Source organism: Ambystoma mexicanum, chromosome 12, assembly GCF_040938575.1.
Source record: "Ambystoma mexicanum isolate Mex_15411 chromosome 12, UKY_AmexF1_1, whole genome shotgun sequence".
Taxonomy (NCBI): domain Eukaryota; kingdom Metazoa; phylum Chordata; class Amphibia; order Caudata; family Ambystomatidae; genus Ambystoma; species Ambystoma mexicanum.
Genome location: NC_090936.1, coordinates 662,180,632 through 662,200,738, shown reverse-complemented (window position 1 = coordinate 662,200,738; position 20,107 = coordinate 662,180,632). Strand labels below are relative to the sequence as shown.

Genomic DNA, 20,107 nt, shown 5'->3' with positions numbered 1-20,107 from the left:
AACCTATTATTCAAACATTTTTCTCATTGGAGCATAGATGGTTTATTGGTATGTTGGGGCAAATCCAATTTTTTGAATGTTATTACATGGAGAAGGGTTTGGAGCGGTGGATTTAATGCACAATGGGGCAGGCAGACTGGACATTTCAAATATTCTGTTCTTACATGGGGTGGTGGGGGCATTTGTGAAGCCAGCAAGTAAAGGTTTTCTTACCGTGACATAGCATGTTTTACTGGTGTTACGGCAAAGTCAACATGATGAGTGTTCTTACATGGTGCGACGTGTGTGGAGGCATTTGGGCAGCCAAACAAGGAAATGGGTCCTTACTCTAGCATTACATGTTTTACTGCTGATGAGGGCAAAGGCAACATGAAGCGCATTCTTGCAGGGTGGTGTGGGTTGGGAAAGCATTCTTGCAGCAGCAATAACTTGTTTTCCTTCTGTGGTGGTAGATTTTTACTGACATAAATGGCAAAGCCAAAAAAGAGAATGTTTGTTCCTGGGGCTACTGGTATATACTGCCACAGCCAGTATGAACACGTTGTTTTATGGTATCATTACTGTGCATAATATTATGGGACGTGCACAGAGTTGTCTAGTACATATGGCATCAGGACTCAGAAGCCAGGCAATCCCCCTTATTTATACGCTGCGTGAAAGATTTAAGGTTTGATTAAAACACATACTTAAATCTTTCACCTGAGTCTGCAGAGCCACTAGTCTTAAGCTCCTGAACCTGGATCTCTAAGCTCTCTTAAAGTCTTTGGCACTTGCTCCAGTACCAGCCAATGATTCTTCTTTCCAGACTCTATCCCACAAGGTGGGGATTAGGCGCTCAGCATTAAACTGAATCCGTTCTTGAGAGGATGCCATGGCCTTCATAGAGAAGGGCTGAGCATAGACCATAGACATGTTTATAATCGGCAAATGACTCCGGTGCATGCACATATATGAAGACTAGCAGTTGTTGATGTTACATATTTTGGGATTTGTTAGAAACTAAGAAATGCGTGGCACGCTCACCTGGTTTCCATCAATGGTATAATTGTGTTTTGTGGCATATACTTTTCCAACGGACACAGCCACAGCATATGCCACAATGGCGATCGAAAAGGCTGAGCTAATCATTTCCGAAAACATGTCCACCGACGGCGACACAGGCGGCAGAAATCTGGAAGGACAAGCAAGGACAGAGATGCATTGGAATGGCACTCGCATGTTGGATCCCCATTGTGCCCTGTGATCTGGCCCACAAACCACAGGAAAAGGTGTGGCGCTAGAGCCTGCATTCCACTCTAGCAACCTGACGTGTGTCCAGTGCCTTTAGAAGATGGCTAAGATGCCCTGGAATCAGACTGAAGTTCAGTGGCTATTAAAGAACACACAATTCTCATCTTTATGTCTTTAAAGTAAACACCAGCAAGACAATATTCTACAATTAGTAAATGTCAAGCTAATGTGCTGGTGTTGTTATGCCTCGTGGAAGAAAAAACACATTTGTTTGAACAAATAAAGGGAAATATGATTGATATAACCAGGCACATTTATTTCCATAACACACTTGAAACACAATTTACTTGATGTGTTAGCGCATTACAAATGCTTTCCCTTAATTTTACCCCATAAGAAGTATAGACAGGCCTGTCTCGGGAGGATAGCCCAGGTGCCACATGCTCGCCATGGAAGCAAAACGACATGGAGAAACGCAGGTTCGATCCCCGGGGCCGTTAGAAACCTCTGGATATTAAGCGCGTTATAACTAACCAATCATATCATATAACATGAAAAACCTATGAAATATTTTTAATTATAAAATTCACTTTTGTATAGCTCTGGACTTAGATCTTAGAGCGTAGCTCAGAGATCAAATATTAGGAGAGTATATAATTCGGCAAAGACACGGGTAAAAAAAGGGGCTCCATTTCTGGTACTGTTGTGCCTACATCTATTCAGAGTGTTTGTCTTCAGTGCACACTGGAAACCGGGAAGAGGAGGAGAGTTTGAAAAGAATATAAAAGAACATGTACAAATACTTCAGATTTTGTCTCATTAACAGAACATAACTCACCCTCGTGGAATGGTTTTCACGATGCCTGCATTATATTTGCCCTGAAGGTCAGCACCATATGAAATTCCTGCTGCAATGATTGTCTGGAGATCAAACAAACATGAAAGAAATGAAGCAATAATAAAAATAACACAGCCAATCAAAATCTGCTTCGATATTAACTATTCTCCTCTATGTCACTCTGGCAATCAATTCCTATCCTTTCGCCATTGGCATCAACTAAACATAGACTGACTCTGTCCCATCTCTAGCCATCAGTGGGCCACACCGGGAAACTGCTGATTATTCTTCCTGCTGATATTGCATGGGGTCTTACATGGAGCCCAGGGCCATGGCCAAAAAAACGCTTCTGTTTGAGCATCATACTCTTGTTGGATAATGTCCAAAGTCCCACCGTCCCCTTTACTATTACTCTCGATCCTGTACATGTTCCCAGCTGCCAATCCTACATCTTTCACAACCTAGCCCAGTACAATATAAAACACCTAGCGGCAGCGCACAGCACTGATCAGCCAATGTGGGAACAGTACACGTGCTAATGTATAGTCTCAAAGCTTAAACCTTTAATATGGGACGAGTGGAGACACTCATTAAATTAGAAGTAAGCCTCAAACAACACTGATTAAATTAGAAGTAAGCCTCAAACAATACAACATTATGTACTGGAGGACATATAACCATGTCACATACATGATTATTCACAGTGGATACAGCAAGCCAGCAAAGTCAAATAACATTTGCATGGAAAACTACATATATCATTATAATGACCACTTTATTAGACATTGCAGTACATATTAAGAAGGGTATGATCAATTTAAACAAATCCAAGAAAAATATACATTTCATTTCAAATATAAAAACACACAAATATGAAATAAGTCAACTATACTTTCAGCTTCTACAGAAGCATTATTTGGAAGACCTTGCCTTTTTCAGGACTTTGCATCAAATGGTGTTCTGCCACCCTAAGACAAGGCCACCAATTCCCTGATCTCCAAACAGCAAGGAGTTACAGGGGGTAAATCAGTCCATGTATGAAGCACCAGAAGTCAGTCGATCAGTAGGAACAGCCATACAGAGAGATGCCTTGATATGAACCTATTTAACTAGATGGCAGCACAAAGTTTTGGCTTTTTCAAATGTCTCTGAAAATTATAGATTAATAGAGGGAATCTAAGCTATTCAGATAATTTAAATGGGGAATATCCCCTCCCCAAATTGAATCCACATCAGAATATACTGTTAAAAATGAAACAGGGAAACATTCACAAGGCTTTGGAGCAAGGACGTTTTAGTATGTATTTAGTTTTTGTATGGAATGAAGAGAAAATCATTGAACCAAGATCAATGTTAGTTTTTCTGTACATTGCTCTGAACGCCAACACATTTTGACCATCTTTAAGATTCAGCAGTTTTCTTAGGACAGGCCACAATAATCAACCCAGTGTCGAATTCAAATTATGGTTCCATAACGAGTTACATTCCCTCTTTCGCGTCTCTGAAGAAGATTTGTAACTTCATAGCACGCCCAACTCATGCAGGAAAGTCTCTAGCATGTGTTCAGGTCAAAAATATCCATGATTACAGTAGACCTTGTTGTGTTGAAATGAAGCCATCAAAAGACATACACGACTAAGTAGTCTTTTTTCCCATTTTGTGAACAGCCAACCGCTGCTCCAGAGCCACAAACTTAAAAGAGGGAGAGTCTGAAAAAGAAGAGGGACAGGAATTGTGCAAGGAACCAAAAGGGTTCAGGAAGCTACTTAAGTGGGCTGGAGAAGATCATGTGATGTCATAGAGCTGGTGAACCATTTCAAGTAGAGGAATACTGCACACGAGTCCTTTACCTGCAATCTAAAGGAGAGCCACCATTTGAGTTCCACTGGCCTTGCCCGTGAGTAGCTGATTTGCTGCAGAGTTGGGAGGTGCTGAGTGAACAACGCTCGGTAGCATGGCTGATGAAATGTCAACACCAGGAACAAACAGTAAGAAGGAGGGGTGTAAGAGAAGCATTGAGCAACCAAAGGGGAGGGGAGCACATCGCTGCTGGATTGATTAAATCTTCCAGGACTGTTGAAGAGGTGAGAGCTGAGAAGGTGACATGGAGAACGCCTGAGACATGGAGAGCAGGCAGTTCAGCAGAGGAGAGGCTCAGAAGAGGAGTGCAGTGGGAAGCAGTGAGAACACCAACTGCAGGAAAGCGATGAGGAATGGAGGGAGTTTAGGAGATTAGCCACGCAAAAGGATGGTGTGTGAGAGGAGACAATTGAAATGCATACTGGTACATGTTGTGCACAAAACCAGATAAAATCTAAGAAAAAACGAAAGAAGTAATTGAATCTATATGGAAATACTGTGTAACAAATCAGTCTAGTTTAGGAACGACTGAATGAGAAATGTAAGGGATTGAAATGCATGTTGATAAATGTGTTCCAAAACAGCAGCTACAACTAAAAAGCTGAAAGGGTCTAAGGAGAAAGGGTACGTTGCATTGCATGCTGGTGCATGTGGTTCAAACTATCAGCCATAGTCCTAGAAGGATTGAAAGAGACACGCATTCACTGACACACAGGCTAATCACTGTTAGAAACCACTCTAAGGGCTTCATTATGAGGTTGGCGGTGCAGGAAAGAATTGTGGTAATTCTGTTTATGCTGTATCACTGCCTCATTACCGCACCAAATGTTGGAGGTAAAACGTTCTCCCTACTTTCAAAAATCGGTGGAATTGCCACCAGTAAAATTCCCATTGGTTGTAATTCCACCGAAATCCACAGGAGTCCTATTGACTTCATGAAAGGGGGATTTACACCACCTACCGCCACTTGTAATCAAATGATAAATCTGCTGGACAAAGTGGCGGTAACAGTAATTCCGTTTGATGGTATTTCAGCAGATTTGCTGACAAACTTGTAGTGGGGCCCTAAGTCTAAAGACATTGAAAGACATTTGAAAAGCAGGCTGGTACATCTGGTCCAAGAAATCAGCCTAAGTTTAAGAAGGGATGGACGTGCAAAGAGACAATTAAATTGTATGTTGATACATCACTTACAAATCAGCCAAGTATAATAAAGTCTGAAAGTGGAAAAAGACAATGGAAGAGCCTGTTGATACAAGTGTTTCAAAAAGCCAACCAAAGACTAAGAAATGAAAGTAGCTTTGAAGTGCATGCTAGTTAAGGTTGTACGAGGAATCTGTTGTAGTCCACGAAGGGCGAAAAAAGAAAATAATGCATCTAAATCCAGTCTAATATCTAAGCCAAAAGCCACTCTAAGTTGAAGATGGACGATTCATTTAGAGTCCAGCAAGCAAGGCACAATCAAAGACCCACTGAAAATATAAAAGAAACGGTGTTTTACATTGTACAAAATATGCAAAGATTTGCAAACAGACCACAAAGATCTGAACGAAGGATAAAGACACTGGGCTATGTCTAGAGAAGGATTGCCAAAGGAGCCAGCCCTACATAAAGAGACAGAAAAACAATATGAACTTTATTTATTTCGTTAAACAGCCATAGACCTAGCAACCGCCCAAAAAAGACCAAGTCAAGCATGTTCATCTGAAGTATCTGCTGAAGAATTGAATCTGAAAAGAGCAACAATCACATTAAAGACTGAAACACGTGGATAACCATGAACATATATATAGTGAAGAGGAATATTAGCAAGACGGTGGAAACTGCAATATCTCTCGGGTCACTGGTAACAAACAAAGGGAAACCATGGGACGCCTGTGGAGGCTCATCACACCTCGTGGATCTCAAGATCCTGAACTATCACATAATCAAGAAAGTACCTTTGTGAACCAGAATTACAATAAAGAAATGTTTTCTTTTCCTAGAAAAATGAGTGATGTCCTTCTTTGAGATACAGAATTGTCAGACAGTTTACAGATTGCTGCCTTTAAATAGTGCGCAGAATGTCCTTTGTTGTGCCACACTCCGTTGCTTACCAGCTCGATGAAGGCCAAATCCCTATAGCTACATTTATTTATTTATTTGTGTGTGTGTATATATGGCACCACAGCCCACGGGCATCAGGGTGCACTACGTACATCCACAATGGATAAATAAATACAACAGTCCATATTGAACTCTTAATGATGACTTTCTGAAGGCATTATGGAAGCTGGCCGATTTAACTCTTTACTGCAAATGCACTATATTCTATCTCTAGCATGTCTCTAAAGCTTCTACACTGGATCCATCCCCTAGAAGCATGAGCAACACCCCCCTCTTTTTGATCTTGAGACCTGGGGGTTAAATGATGGGCAAAGATGTGTTTAGTATGCATTGGTGGAGAAGGTGGGCACGCACTGAAAGAAATAACATGGGTAGGCACTCCATATATTTACTTGACAGCTACAGGACTGGAATTATGGGGTACCACACCCTAAATTGCCCCCAATATTAACAGGATGGTGTGGTTAGGATTGTGACCTTTTGGGGTGGGTCCCAGTCTTATTGCCATATTTGTTTTCCTTTTTGGAATAGCATAGCAAGCTGTGTACATTTCAGTGGAAATGATGCAGAGTTGTGTAGCTCAATCATGCATAACGTACAAGCAAATCCTGTGCGTGTTGGAGAGTAGATGGTGTGTCGAAGGCGTGTGCCAATGTTGAAGATGTACAAACTGATTAGAGTGTAACTATTAGTAATTAGAGAACTTCAAAGTGGTCTGGTATCCTTTGAGAATACTCAAGTCATATCCGGACATTCCACAAGTGGTCTCAGAGTTGAATGTCCATTGTGAAAGTAAACCAAAGTGTGTGTAATCATGTGGAAAGAGTGGGAGAAGGTTTTTTTGCAAAATGTTAACTGTTTTTCCTGCCACATATGGAGTACGCCTGCACTAGATTAAGGTCACTCCAAGTCAGACCACGAATTTTGAACACAAGTGGGCCTATTTTTGTGATTTGCGTTTAACTTACTAAACATTTTCTGATAATGGTATGTTACACCCAACTTCTTTGTGAATACCAATTTGGGGTGCAAGCTATGACCACACCTTTGCCGGTGGTAGCTTATGCCAAACATCTGACTCTTTTTAAATCTGCCTTTATGCAACGGATTCACTCCACCACCTCTGGTTGTTCCAGACCACAAAACCCTGAATTTGCAATTCTGCTTTGAAACTCTGACACTGTGCCCAGGGGAGTTGCTAGGTCTGGAAAAGACCCGGGGCTACGCTGATGTCGGAACTGTTGGGACTGGGGGCTAGCTAGTCTTTTGGCTGTAGCTCCTGAGATTCTATCCGGGGCTACTATCAAAATATCAAGGGCTATAGCCCCCTAATCCCCCCCCTAGCAACGCCCCTGACTGTGCCTATACTTGATAGAGAATGAAGAAGCACCCTGCACTTAAAATGACCCGTTGCGTACAAACAAAAATATATTCACAATGATACTAGACACAAAAAACCTACTGTCCTGCAAAATCACTCTGAACTGTATATTAACTATCTGCAAGCACATTTATGAAATCAGAATGACACAGTCAAATGGGTGAACCAGGCCTTATCATTGTGTGGAAAAGTACCTGCTATCGCGCAACCATTGAATCTAATTAACTAGGATTATATTGTCCCATCGCTTTGATGCACTTGATTTAAGGTTCAACCCATCATCATCAGCAGCCCTACAGACCCTCATATCTTTCCAAAAGTGACCTTCCTAAGTTATGGGGCCTCATTGCAACCATGGCGGTCCAGGAACTATGGTACCGGTAAGCATGCTGGTACCGTAGTTCCCATAACGCCATACTACGTGCTCTACTCACGGGTGCCGTCCACCCACCAGGTTTTTCCCTGGTGGGTGTAACGGCACCCGCGAGCAGAGCACGTCGGATGCATCGGCACAACTCAGAATGTGCCGGTGCATCCGACGTCCCCATCCCCATACAGCCCTATGGGGCAGAATGGGGATCGGGACGCCCTTGATTCCGGCACCCGAAAATTGGCAATTACCGGGTCCAGCGAGCTCGGCATGACCCGGTTCTTGCCCATTCGCGGGTGCAAAAAAAAATGCAACTCCAGCGTCAGCTGTGCCCTTAATAAGGGCACAGCTACTGCCAGAGTTGTAGTGAAGCTGCATGGCATTATTTACACTATGCATGAATAGCTTTTAATGGGTCAATTTCAGATTGTGTTTATAAATCACTGTGCATATGGAGCACTTATCTATACAGTCAATGTTAGTTCCAAAGCTTAAAATAATTGAGCACTTATCTGTATATTCAATGTTAGTTCCAGAGCTAAAAATAATGGAGCCGTCTTAGCTGTATATTCAATATTTGCTCCGGAGCTCAATGTGCATTTTTTCATTTTAGCCAACATAAATTCTGTGATTATCTGGTGCACCTACCCATGTAGCTGGGCTATAGGAGTGTCTAAGCCTTCACATATTTTAGCTGTCGGCCTTCATTTGAGATCTAGAATACCTGTGTGTAATATATATGCAGATTGATCGGCTGACGGCTTGGCGTGTCAATGATATTATTATTATTATTATCTTGTTTACTAACTGCAACGCTTGCAGTTAGTAAACAAGACGAGCTCATCTGGTTGATCACTTACCACAATCACTTCGATGGGAATTGGCACGCGAAGAATGCGTTTGTACCGGTCATTTAGTTCCTTAACAACCACACAGACAATAAAGGTCAGCAGTCCAGCGATGAGATCCGCAATGTTGGTGGTGCTGATGTTAAGAATAATATCTCTGATGGTCTGCGGGGAGAAAAGAGATACATGCTTTGTGTGAGTTAGTGGTATGGAATTTCTTACTCGGACATCCCAATCCCTGATCCTCTGACGCAGAGACAGAGACATAGGACTTCCTTGTTGGCTAAAAAGTGTGCTTGCCTCAGAGGATTCTGTGCTGTGTGCCACACAAACTTGATCAAAAAGGTTCACATTGGCTACTGTTCTTCCTTCATTGGTTACCCCCAGAAAGGATCACATTGCTTCGCTACTCTTCTTCTTTCATGGGTTACCCCAGAAAGGATCACATTGCTTTGCTACTCTTCTTCCTTCATTGGTTACCCCCACCCCAGAAAGGATCACATTGCTTCGCTACTCTTCTTCCTTTGTTGGTTACCCCCAGAAAGGATCACATTGCTTCGCTACTCTTCTTACTTTGTTGGTTGCCCCAGAAAGGATCACATTGCTTTGCTACTCTTCTTCATTCGTTTGTTATCCCCACCCCAGAAAGGATCACATTGCTTTGCTACTCTTCGTCCTTTGTTGGTTACCCCCAGAAAGGATCACATTGCTTTGCTACTCTTCTTCATTCGTTTTTTACCCCCACCCCAGAAAGGATCACATTGCTTTGCTACTCTTCTTCTTTCATTGGTTACCCCAGAAAGGATCACATTGCTTTGCTACTCTTCTTCCTTCGTTGGTTACCCCCACCCCAGAAAGGATCACATTGCTTTGCTACTCTTCGTCCTTTGTTGGTTACCCCCAGAAAGGATCACATTGCTTTGCTACTCTTCTTCATTCATTTTTTACCCCCACCCCAGAAAGGATCACATTGCTTTGCTACTCTTCTTCCTTTGTTGGTTACACCCAGAAAGGATCACATTGCTTCGCTACTCTTCTTCCTTTGTTGGTTACCCCCAGAATGGATCACATTGCTTCGCTACTCTTCTTCCTTCATTGGTTACCCCAGAAAGGATCACATTGATTCGCTACTCTTCTTCCTTCATTGGTTACCCCCAGAAAGGATCACATTTCTTCGCTACTCTTCTTCCTTTGTTGGTTACCCCCAGAAAGGATCACATTGCTTCGCTACTCTTCTTCTTTCATGGGTTACCCCAGAAAGGATCACATTGCTTTGCTACTCTTCTTCCTTCGTTGGTTACCCCCACCCCAGAAAGGATCACATTGCTTCGCTACTCTTCTTCCTTTGTTGGTTACCCCCAGAAAGGATCACATTGCTTCGCTACTCTTCTTACTTTGTTGGTTACCCCAGAAAGGATCACATTGCTTTGCTACTCTTCTTCATTCGTTTGTTATCCCCACTCCAGAAAGGATCACATTGCTTCGCTACTCTTCTTCCTTTGTTGGTTACCCCCAGAAAGGATCACATTGCTTCGCTACTCTTCTTCCTTTGTTGCATTGCTTTGCTACTCTTCTTCTTTCATTGGTTACCCCAGAAAGGATCACATTGCTTTGCTACTCTTCTTCCTTCGTTGGTTACCCCCACCCCAGAAAGGATCACATTGCTTTGCTACTCTTTGTCCTTTGTTGGTTACCCCCAGAAAGGATCACATTGCTTTGCTACTCTTCTTCATTCGTTTTTTACCCCACCCCAGAAAGGATCACATTGCTTTGCTACTCTTCTTCCTTTGTTGGTTACACCCAGAAAGGATCACATTGCTTCGCTACTCTTCTTCCTTTGTTGGTTACCCCCAGAATGGATCACATTGCTTCGCTACTCTTCTTCCTTCATTGGTTACCCCAGAAAGGATCACATTGATTCGCTACTCTTCTTCCTTCATTGGTTACCCCCAGAAAGGATCACATTTCTTCGCTACTCTTCTTCCTTTGTTGGTTACACCCAGAAATGATCACATTGCTTTTCTACTCTTCTTCCTTCGTTGGTTACCCCCACCCCAGAAAGGATCACATTGCTTTGCTACTCTTCTTCCTTTGTTGGTTACCCCCAGAAAGGATCACATTGCTTTGCTACTCTTCTTCCTTTGTTGGTTACCCCAGAAAGGATCACATTGCTTTGCTACTCTTCTTCATTCGTTTTTTACCCCCACCCCAGAAAGGATCACATTGCTTTGCTACTCTTCTTCCTTTGTTGGTTACACCCAGAAAGGATCACATTGCTTCGCTACTCTTCTTCCTTTGTTGGTTACCCCCAGAATGGATCACATTGCTTCGCTACTCTTCTTCCTTCATTGGTTACCCCAGAAAGGATCACATTGATTCGCTACTCTTCTTCCTTCATTGGTTACCCCCAGAAAGGATCACATTTCTTCGCTACTCTTCTTCCTTCATTGGTTACCCCCAGAAAGGTTCACATTGCTTTGCTACTTTTCTTCTGTCATTAGTTACCCCCAGAAAGCATCACTTTGCTTTGCTTTTCTTCCTTTGTTGGTTAGCCCCAGAAAGGATCACATTGCTTCGCTACCTTTCTTCCTTCATTGGTTACCCCCAGAAAGGATCACATTGCTTCGCTACTCTTCCTCCTTAGTTGGTTTCCCCCAGAAAGGAGCACATTGCTTTGCTACTCTTCTTCCTTTGTTGGTTACCCCCAGAAAGGATCACATTGCTTCGATACTCTTCCTCCTTAGTTGGTTTCCCCCAGAAAGGAGCACATTGCTTTGCTACTCTTCTCCCTTCGTTGGTTACCCCCAGAAAGGATCACGTTGCTTCGCTACTATTCTTCCTTCATTGGTTACCCCCAGAAAGGTTCACATTGCTTTGCTACCCTTCTTCCTTCGTTGGTTACCCCCAGAAATGATCACATTGCTTTGCTACCCTTCTTCCTTCATTGGGTACCTGAAGTATGGAGGGGCAAATAGATGGGGCTTAATGTATTTATTATTTAACTTTTATAATGTTATTTTTACATAGTGCTATGGATTAACAGGGAACATGAACTGTGGGTCTTCTCTGCTTGGCTTCTCCTCCAACTGTCGCTTCCCACGTTCCATCTCGTCACCTTCATCCTCCTGCGCAAGCATTCTCTCGTGCAACTGCACGGACCATTTTACACGTGAGGATACTACACATCTCCCTTCTTTATATAGAAAACCTTTTTGGCATAATCCCTTTATTCTACATAGTCACACAGATATCTTGGCGGTCTGCATTCTCTTCCCGTCCTGAATCTCATCCTGTTACTTCCCTCTTGATGCTCATCTGATTCTGTTGCCAAGGAAATAACTCTCTTAGAAATTCTGCTCAACACCTCACTCTCCCTTCGTATGTTCTTATCACCCATGTCAACAGTTATACCAGCTCTTCCTCTCTCACTATCCACTTCACCCAAGCCAGCAGACTTACTCCCCCAACTTTGATCACTTATATCCATTACTCTTTCATTGTTCCATACTCTGCCATCTTGGGTCCTAACGGCATGGGAATATATCTCTACCACTCTCACGGGCTTGGACCATTCGCAACCATCTACTCTCAAATTCGCAGGTAGTTTTATCCTCACCCAACCACCTACTTGAAATTCAGGCAATTTCCTAAAGCGTTTTTTGTCATGTATTTTTTTGTTGTCAATTTGCCTGTGTCTAATATTCTCCTTTGCTTTTTCTATTTTATCGTTACTTCTCACAAGTTCATTCATCCAACCCGGAAACATGTTTGTATTGGCTTTTCTGCCTCTATTGAGTTCAAATGGCGTGACTCCAGTCGAACTGTGAGGAGTGACTCTGTGGGCCAACAGAGTCTCCTTGACTGCCACCTTCCATTCCTTTCCATTGGCCCATGCCAATTTAATGGCATCTTTTATCACTCTGTTGAACCTCTCCACAATACCATTAGTTTGTGGATGGTAAATGGCGCACAATTTATGGTTGATGGCTTTCCCTTTTAAATATGTCTTCATTTCCTCAGATTTAAACTGTGAGCCATTATCAGTGAGAACTATTTTGGGATAACCCTCTCTTTCACACACTTCTTCCATGAAATTTATAATATTGCGTGTGGTAACTTGAGGTAGAAATTTAATTTCAGCCCACCTGGTTAACATATCAATTATCACTAAACAATAAGTAGCACACCCATCACTCCAAACGGGGCCAATCACATCCATGGCTAATTCACTCCACGGACTCTCGGGGACTTCTCTCAGTACCATAGGATAGTCCGCACCCCTGCACACTTTATCACTCTTTGAGCAAAGGATACATTTTCTAACTTGGTCTTCGATCAGCCTATCACAGCCGGGCCACCAATATGTGGTTCTGATTCTCCTTTTAGTCTTCACAATGCCCTGATGTCCCTCATGAGCCATTGTTATAATCTTCTCTCTTAGGCCGATAGGGGGTATTATTTTGTCTCCTTTCATGAGATAGTCACTTTGAAGATATAATTCTTCTCGCACTTCCCAAAAAACTTTAACTTCTGGAGAAAGTACCTCATTCTTCCTCCATCTCCCTTCTTTGACCATCTTCATAACTTCTAATAAAGTGACATCCTTCACCATGTTATCGCTCCAATCTTCCTTGGATATAGCTTGACTAGATATTTCACACACAGCTTCTTGATCTCCAAGATCCACTTCTACATCATTAAAATTGGTCAAACGGGACAAACAATCTGCTGTAATGTTCTTTGAACCTGGAATGTATGTAACCTTGAAATTAAATTCTTGAAGTCTTGTAACCCATCTTCTAATCCTGCTGGATACTCTGTCGAGGCCTTTAGTACTGAATATTTCCACTAAAGGTTTATGATCTGTGTGTATGATGAATTGTACTCCCCATACGAAAGATCGGAATTTCTCAATGGCCCACTTGATTGCTAGAGCTTCTTTCTCAATTGTGGCGTAATTCATTTCTGGTCCTTTAAGTAACCTTGATGCAAAAGCAATTACTAATTCTTGTCCATTATAATATTGCGATAGAGATGCGCCTAAACCCACATCACTTGCATCAGTGGTTATTACAGTCTTCCTGCCTCTAACATAGCTTTGCAGTGCCGGAGCTTGGGCTAAGGCTTTTTTTATGAACTGAAATTCTTTCTCGCTCTTCTTATTCCACAGAAATTTCTTTTTCATTTTCATTAGACTCCTCATTTCAACTGTGTTGTCTGAGAAATTCTCTATAAACTTGGCGTAATATTCAGCCATTCCCAGAAATGTTCTTAATTGATCTTTGTTGTCTGGAGTATTCATGGACTTGATAGATTCTGCCAAGTCTTTCTTGGGTTTAATAACATCACCAGATATTACATGTCCCAAATATTCAATCTCCTTTCTGTTGATTTTCGATTTGGCTTCACTCAACACCATTCCAGCCTGGTGTAGTTTGTGCAAAACTTTGTTCAGCATCATATCATGCTTGTCTTGATCATTTGCATAAACTAATACATCGTCTTGAAAAAAAACTACTCCTTCCATATCACCAAGTATATTCTGCATTACTCTTTGAAAAACTGAAGCTGCTGAAATTAAGCCAAACGGCATCCTGCGAAATTGATAAAGTCCCTCTGGCGTGATAAAAGCCGTCAAAGTTTTAGAATCTTCATGTAGTTTAATTTGATGGTATGCTGCTGTAAGATCTAGCGTGGAAAAGACCTTTGCAGGGCCCAAAGTGGATATTAGTTCTTGTATATTGGGTAATGGGTGTCTGTCGGGAATTACACATTTATTTAACTCTCTCATGTCAACACATATTCTGATTTTCCCTGTAGATTTCCTAACAATGACCAATGGCGAAACCCATTCCGCTGCATCAATTTTTTCAATAATACCTTGCATTTCCAATTTGGTTAGTTCCTCTTTGACTTCCCTTTTGAGGGCCAACGGGACATTTCTGAGTTTCTGGGCTACAGGTCTTGAATCTCTCTTTAGCAATATGCGATGTGAAAATCCTTTTAAACATCCTATGACATCATCTCTAAATATTTCATTCTTTATCTTCTGAATGTTACCATTGTATGGTCCATCGATTTGGTAAACCATTTCATCAGCATTGGGGTCTAAACGAACTTTGAGTAATTTCTGGTGTGTCCAGCTGAGTAGAGCAGACTCTCCACTTTTAGATACATAAATTCAACCACTTGCTTGCCTCCCTTTGAAGTCTAAATTGGCGACAAACCACCCAATCAATTCTATCCTGACTCCTCTGTAGGCTTTGGGTTTTACATCAACTTCATATAAATACTCTGGACCGCATTTCTTCCACATCTCCTCTGGTATCAGCGTATACTTCGCTCCAGAGTCAACCATCATATTGACTGGAAATCCATTCACAACAATTTAAGTTCTGGGACTCTCTATGTGTGTATCTTCATCGGTAACCATGAATACACATTCCTCCTCATCGTCATCATCTCCAATCCAGTTAGAGGATTGTTCACCATTTGGGTTGGTCCTACAACACTTTGCTATGTGACCTTTTCCTCCACACTTTCTGCAAATCATCTTTAGAGCAGGGCATTCCTTATTGTCGGCCCAGTGACTTGGACTGCCACATCGGTAACATCCTCTATGTCTGGTCCTTCCCCTACTGTCCTGGGGAAACATGCTCCTGTTTTGACGTTCTCCTCCTGATGTAGACGTCCTTATGATGTCGGGTCTGTTCCCTCTTCTGGATTCTACTCTGTCAGGTCTTCTTGTATTCGCTTGGTTGTTGTACATATCTCTGCTCTCAAACGGTCTTCGCCGAAAATTGCTGGTATTGGGTATTGCTCCATCTCTTTGTGGTTTCATTTTCTTTTTCTTGTTGCCTCTAATTATTCCAATTTCTTCATCTTGATCTGATTGTACAACACTAATCGATGAGTTGATTGATATGTCCTTCATTCTATTCTCTAAAGTGGAAACACACGTTTCCGTATGCTCCACTTCCTTGGCCAATCTAAGTACCACATCGAGTGTGGGATCATCTTCAGACCAAAGTCTCTCCCTGACCTTACTGCTCCTGCACTCGAGCATAAATTGGTCTCTGATCCTTTCATCAAGTTGTTGGTTGAAATTGCAATTCCGGGCCAATTTCCTCAGAGCAGTAACATACTGTTCTACGGATTCTTCTTTATCTTGAACTCGCTTCCCAAATTTGTATCTTTCTAGGATAGTGCTCATTTTCTTGTCATAATGTTTATTGAGTTTGGCAATGGCAATTTCATACATGTTCATGTCCCCTGTTTCATCCTCTGTGAGGTCAGGTAAATCCTCAAATTTCTCTTGTCCTGCTGGTCCTAAACAATGTAATAGTGCTATGGATTAACAGGGAACATGAACTGTGGGTCTTCTCTGCTTGGCTTCTCCTCCAACTGTCGCTTCCCACGTTCCATCTCGTCACCTTCATCCTCCTGCGCAAGCATTCTCTCGTGCAACTGCACGGACCATTTTACACGTGAGGATACTACAGTACCCCAGAAAGTATCACATTGTTTCGCTACTCTTCTCCCTTCATTGGTTACCCCCAGAAAGGATCACATTGCTTCACTACTCTTCTTCCTTTGTTGGTTACCCCCAGAAAGGATCACATTGCTTCGCTACTCTTCTTCCTTTGTTGGTTAGCCCCAGAAAGGATCACATTGCTTCGCTACCTTTCTTCCTTCATTGGTTACCCCCAGAAAGGATCATATTGCTTCGCTACTCCTCCTCCTTCGTTGGTTTCCCCCAGTAAGGAGCACATTGCTTTGCTACTCTTCCTTCGTTGGTTACCCCAGAAAGAATCAAATTGATTTGCTACTCTTCTTCCTTTGTTGGTTACCCCAGAAAGGATCACATTGCTTTGCTACTCTTCCTTCGTTGGTTACCCCAGAAAGTATCAAATTGATTTGCTACTCTTCTTGCTTTGTTGGTTAGCCCCAGAAAGGATCATGTTGCTTTGCTACTCTTCTTCCTTTGTTGGTTACCCCAGAAAGGTTCACATTGCTTTGCTACTCTTCCTTCGTTGGTTACCCCAGAAAGTATCAAATTGATTTGCTACTCTTCTTGCTTTGTTGGTTAGCCCCAGAAAGGATCATGTTGCTTTGCTACTCTTCTTCCTTCGTTGGTTACCCCCAGAAATGATCACATTGCTTTGCTACCCTTCTTCCTTCATTGGGTACCCCAGAAAGTATCACATTGATTCGCTACTCTTATTCCTTCGTTGGTTACCCCCAGAAAGGAACACATTGCTTCGCTACTCTTCTTCCTTCGTTGGTTACCCCCCAAAAGGTTCACATTGCTTTGCTACCCTTCGTCCTTCATTGGTTATCCCCAGAAAGGTTCACATTGCTTTGCTACTCTTGTTCCTTCATTGGTTACCCCAGAAATCTGCATTACCTCTTAAACTCTAAACCAGTAGCAATATAGCCACTTAAGGAAGAAACTCTACAACTCTGGTGGCAGTTGCAACCGTTAGAGCAAATATCGCCCGAGGCTGGACATCCCTAAAGTCAAGAAAACGAAAACAACCAATCAGATCTTAATCTTTGCTCAACACACTTTTCTTTGCGCTCATCACCTTAAACCCTACTTCTCTTAATCTAATGTACCCAACAAGCTTTGCCTGACAAGTTAGCACCACTAATACCTTCCACTCCCTGAACCCCTGATTATTTTTTGATTTGTTTATAATTATAATTGTTCTCTTATAACGCACAGAGCGGGATGGGGATTCAAGCCTGTGCTATGCTGTCTTGCTTCCAAGACAAACGCGTTGCCCCTGAACTATCCTTCCTCACCTTCATGTCATGATGTATGTAAATAAGCTATCCCTTATGTTATGATGCATGTACATCAATACGCAATTGTGAACTTTAGTGTACTCTGTTGCTCCTGTGGTTACGTTTCAGATCTATGAATACCATTTTGAAGTAAGCAGCAGACATCATGGAATAAAACAATAGGTCAGTGACAAACAAGGCCCTAGTGCACTATTTGAACATACAAGAAGAGTATCAAACGCTGAATTGATTGAAACACTGTTTAGGATATGTATCGTGTACCTTTGTAATCTCTGTTTCCATATAAACCCTTTGTAACACAAATTTTATGGATAAGCACTTCATGTATACTTCAAGTCCCCAACTAAGCATCATGACACTGTGCCGTGACTCCTTGAAATTAGGTATTTCCAGTAGCATATATGCCTCTGGCCACAAGGTCACCTGATGCTTCCAGGTCTTTCTCGCAGTGTTTTCCTCCATGAAGGTTTGACTATGCCACCCTTCCATCACCAGCTCTTGCTTCGTAGCAGATCTTGGCTTGCCCTGTTTTCTCATGAAGAGCCCTGCTTTTTAGGGGCTCCCCTCCTTAACCCCAACTGGAAGCTTCCCCTACCCTATCGAAATCCCCATCCCAGCCACATCCCATCCCGCCCCTGCAACCCACACACACACACACGCACAGTCCCCTCTGCTGCCCCACACCTGGATGCAGAGTTAATTACCCTGAAGCAAATGGGTTGTAGTAACTATCCACGCTGAACTTTCTTAACAGGGAAGATATGAAACGCATCTGTCCACCACCCTAAAATATTATTTTGAAAAGTGAAATATGACCCATATGATTCAATCAACTAACTGCAAACAGATCCCAAATCCTTCCAGTGATTGCTAAAATTACCTAAAGGCTAGTGACTCACCAATTCAACTTCAGGCCCATAATCAGTTGGTCAGAATCCTGCATGAATATCAAAACAGTGTTGACTTTTTTCCTGGTACTGAGTGTGGCTTTCTAGGTGTCCAGGTGTGGCTCTGTAGGACAGTACTAGGAATTACGGGGCTTTTGGCAGACTTTTGATACCATAGATCACAGTGTTCTGCATGACAGTTACATGATTGGGTGTAGATGTCTGCATTGGCACTGATCTGGCTAATCTCTTTTTGGAGAGCCAATCCAGCAAGGCGAAACGGGAACATTTGGGTCATGCAGCAGTCTGGGGGTTCCAGTGAATTATTGTCTGCATTGTCCCTATGCAGCTTCTAATTGGAACCCTTCTGCTTGATGAACTATCTTACCAAATGTATGTCGACGATATATTGCTCAAATGCACAAGGGGGATGCATAGGGCCTCATTATGTATTTGCCGGTATCCCACTGGTAATTCCAGCGTTACCGGCGCCTGATATTTATTTATTTTATTTATTTATTTATTGGTCATTTGTTAGGCACTTATACAATTAGCCAAACTTTTTCAAAGTGCCCAGAGGGCAACAGGGTGGGGACACGGGATGGTAGACAATGAATTGCAACAAAGATAAATAATTGAATTAATAGTAAAACAAATAATGAGAATTACAGGGAGGGGAGACAAACCTACGATGCCTTGTGCCTGTTGAGAAAGTGCAAGTTCAGAGGGGATGGGGCAAGGAATAGGTGCTGTGGTGCTCATGGAGAAGTGCTTGGCGTGAAGTGCTATGAAGAGAAGAACATAAGTGCAACCTCCCTTGGGGAGGGTGAGCCTAAGTGAGTGCAGTAAGTATCCCAGTATTACCGGGATATTACAGGTGCCGGCAGCTTTGGTCATTCCCCATTCCAAGGAGTCTTTTAGGACTCCGTGCAGGGGAATTGCTGGTGTTACCGGCTGTTTCTTGCCAGCAGGGGCCCTATTTACCTCCTGCTCTTGGCTGGAAGTAAATTTGACAACCTCCACCGGCGCTGCGGGAAAAGTGACAGTAACGGAATTACCACCACTTTTCCCACCACTTTTTCCTCACCGCTAAACTTATGAGGCCCATAGACTTGGACACGAAGAGTAAGGAGTGGTACCTACTGTTCTTACCAAAATTCTGAACCACTCACTCTTTTCCTTTACACCCTGTGGTGACAGCAATAGCGGTCATACTGCTGACGCACACAAAAACATGTTAAATCGACTAAACATTCTGGAGCACCCATTTAAGAGATAGATAAGAAGAGAGAACTGCACAACCATTTTTTTTTAGGTTTTGCATTGGTAGTTGTTTTGGAAGAAGTCACCATTTTGAATACTAGCTAGTATTCCGCTGACCATTAAATACTATGTTCTCAAGACGTCCGTCATTATTTCTTCAAGTACTTTCGTTGATATTCTTAAACATTTGCAATACTATAACATAAAATGATATCCTTTAATATTGAAAATGCTAAATTATTTTGAAATATCATGCATGTGGTATAACACTGAAACATTAGCTATTGGAAAAATGCCATTTGAGAGCAGAAGATAAAACTCACGTATATGATGGAAAGCACGCCGTTGTAGTTTTTGGTTGAAACGTTTAGCACCAGCTTGACTTGCGAGACAAACACTTGGAAGGCGGCTGCTGTGGTAAAGCCTCCGACCAGCGGGTCGGCGAGGTACCTTACAATGAAGCCAATCTTCAGCAATCCCATGGCGAGCTGAAAAGCAAAGGATAACGTTGTC

The 20,107-nt window shown here is 42.3% G+C and overlaps 1 protein-coding gene across 1 annotated transcript in view; it reads right to left on the bottom strand.

Moving 5' to 3' along the window:
- SLC26A4 (solute carrier family 26 member 4) overlaps positions 1–20,107 on the bottom strand; it is a 184,955-nt gene that overhangs the window by 96,391 nt on the left and 68,457 nt on the right. Inside the window, exons 7-10 of the mRNA XM_069629147.1 lie at positions 19,918–20,082; positions 8,646–8,798; positions 2,069–2,151; positions 1,024–1,171 (exon numbers count right to left, since the gene is read on the bottom strand). Of these exons, the coding sequence (XP_069485248.1) occupies positions 1,024–1,171; positions 2,069–2,151; positions 8,646–8,798; positions 19,918–20,082 (549 nt within the window). The remainder of the gene's footprint in view (positions 1–1,023; positions 1,172–2,068; positions 2,152–8,645; positions 8,799–19,917; positions 20,083–20,107) is intronic.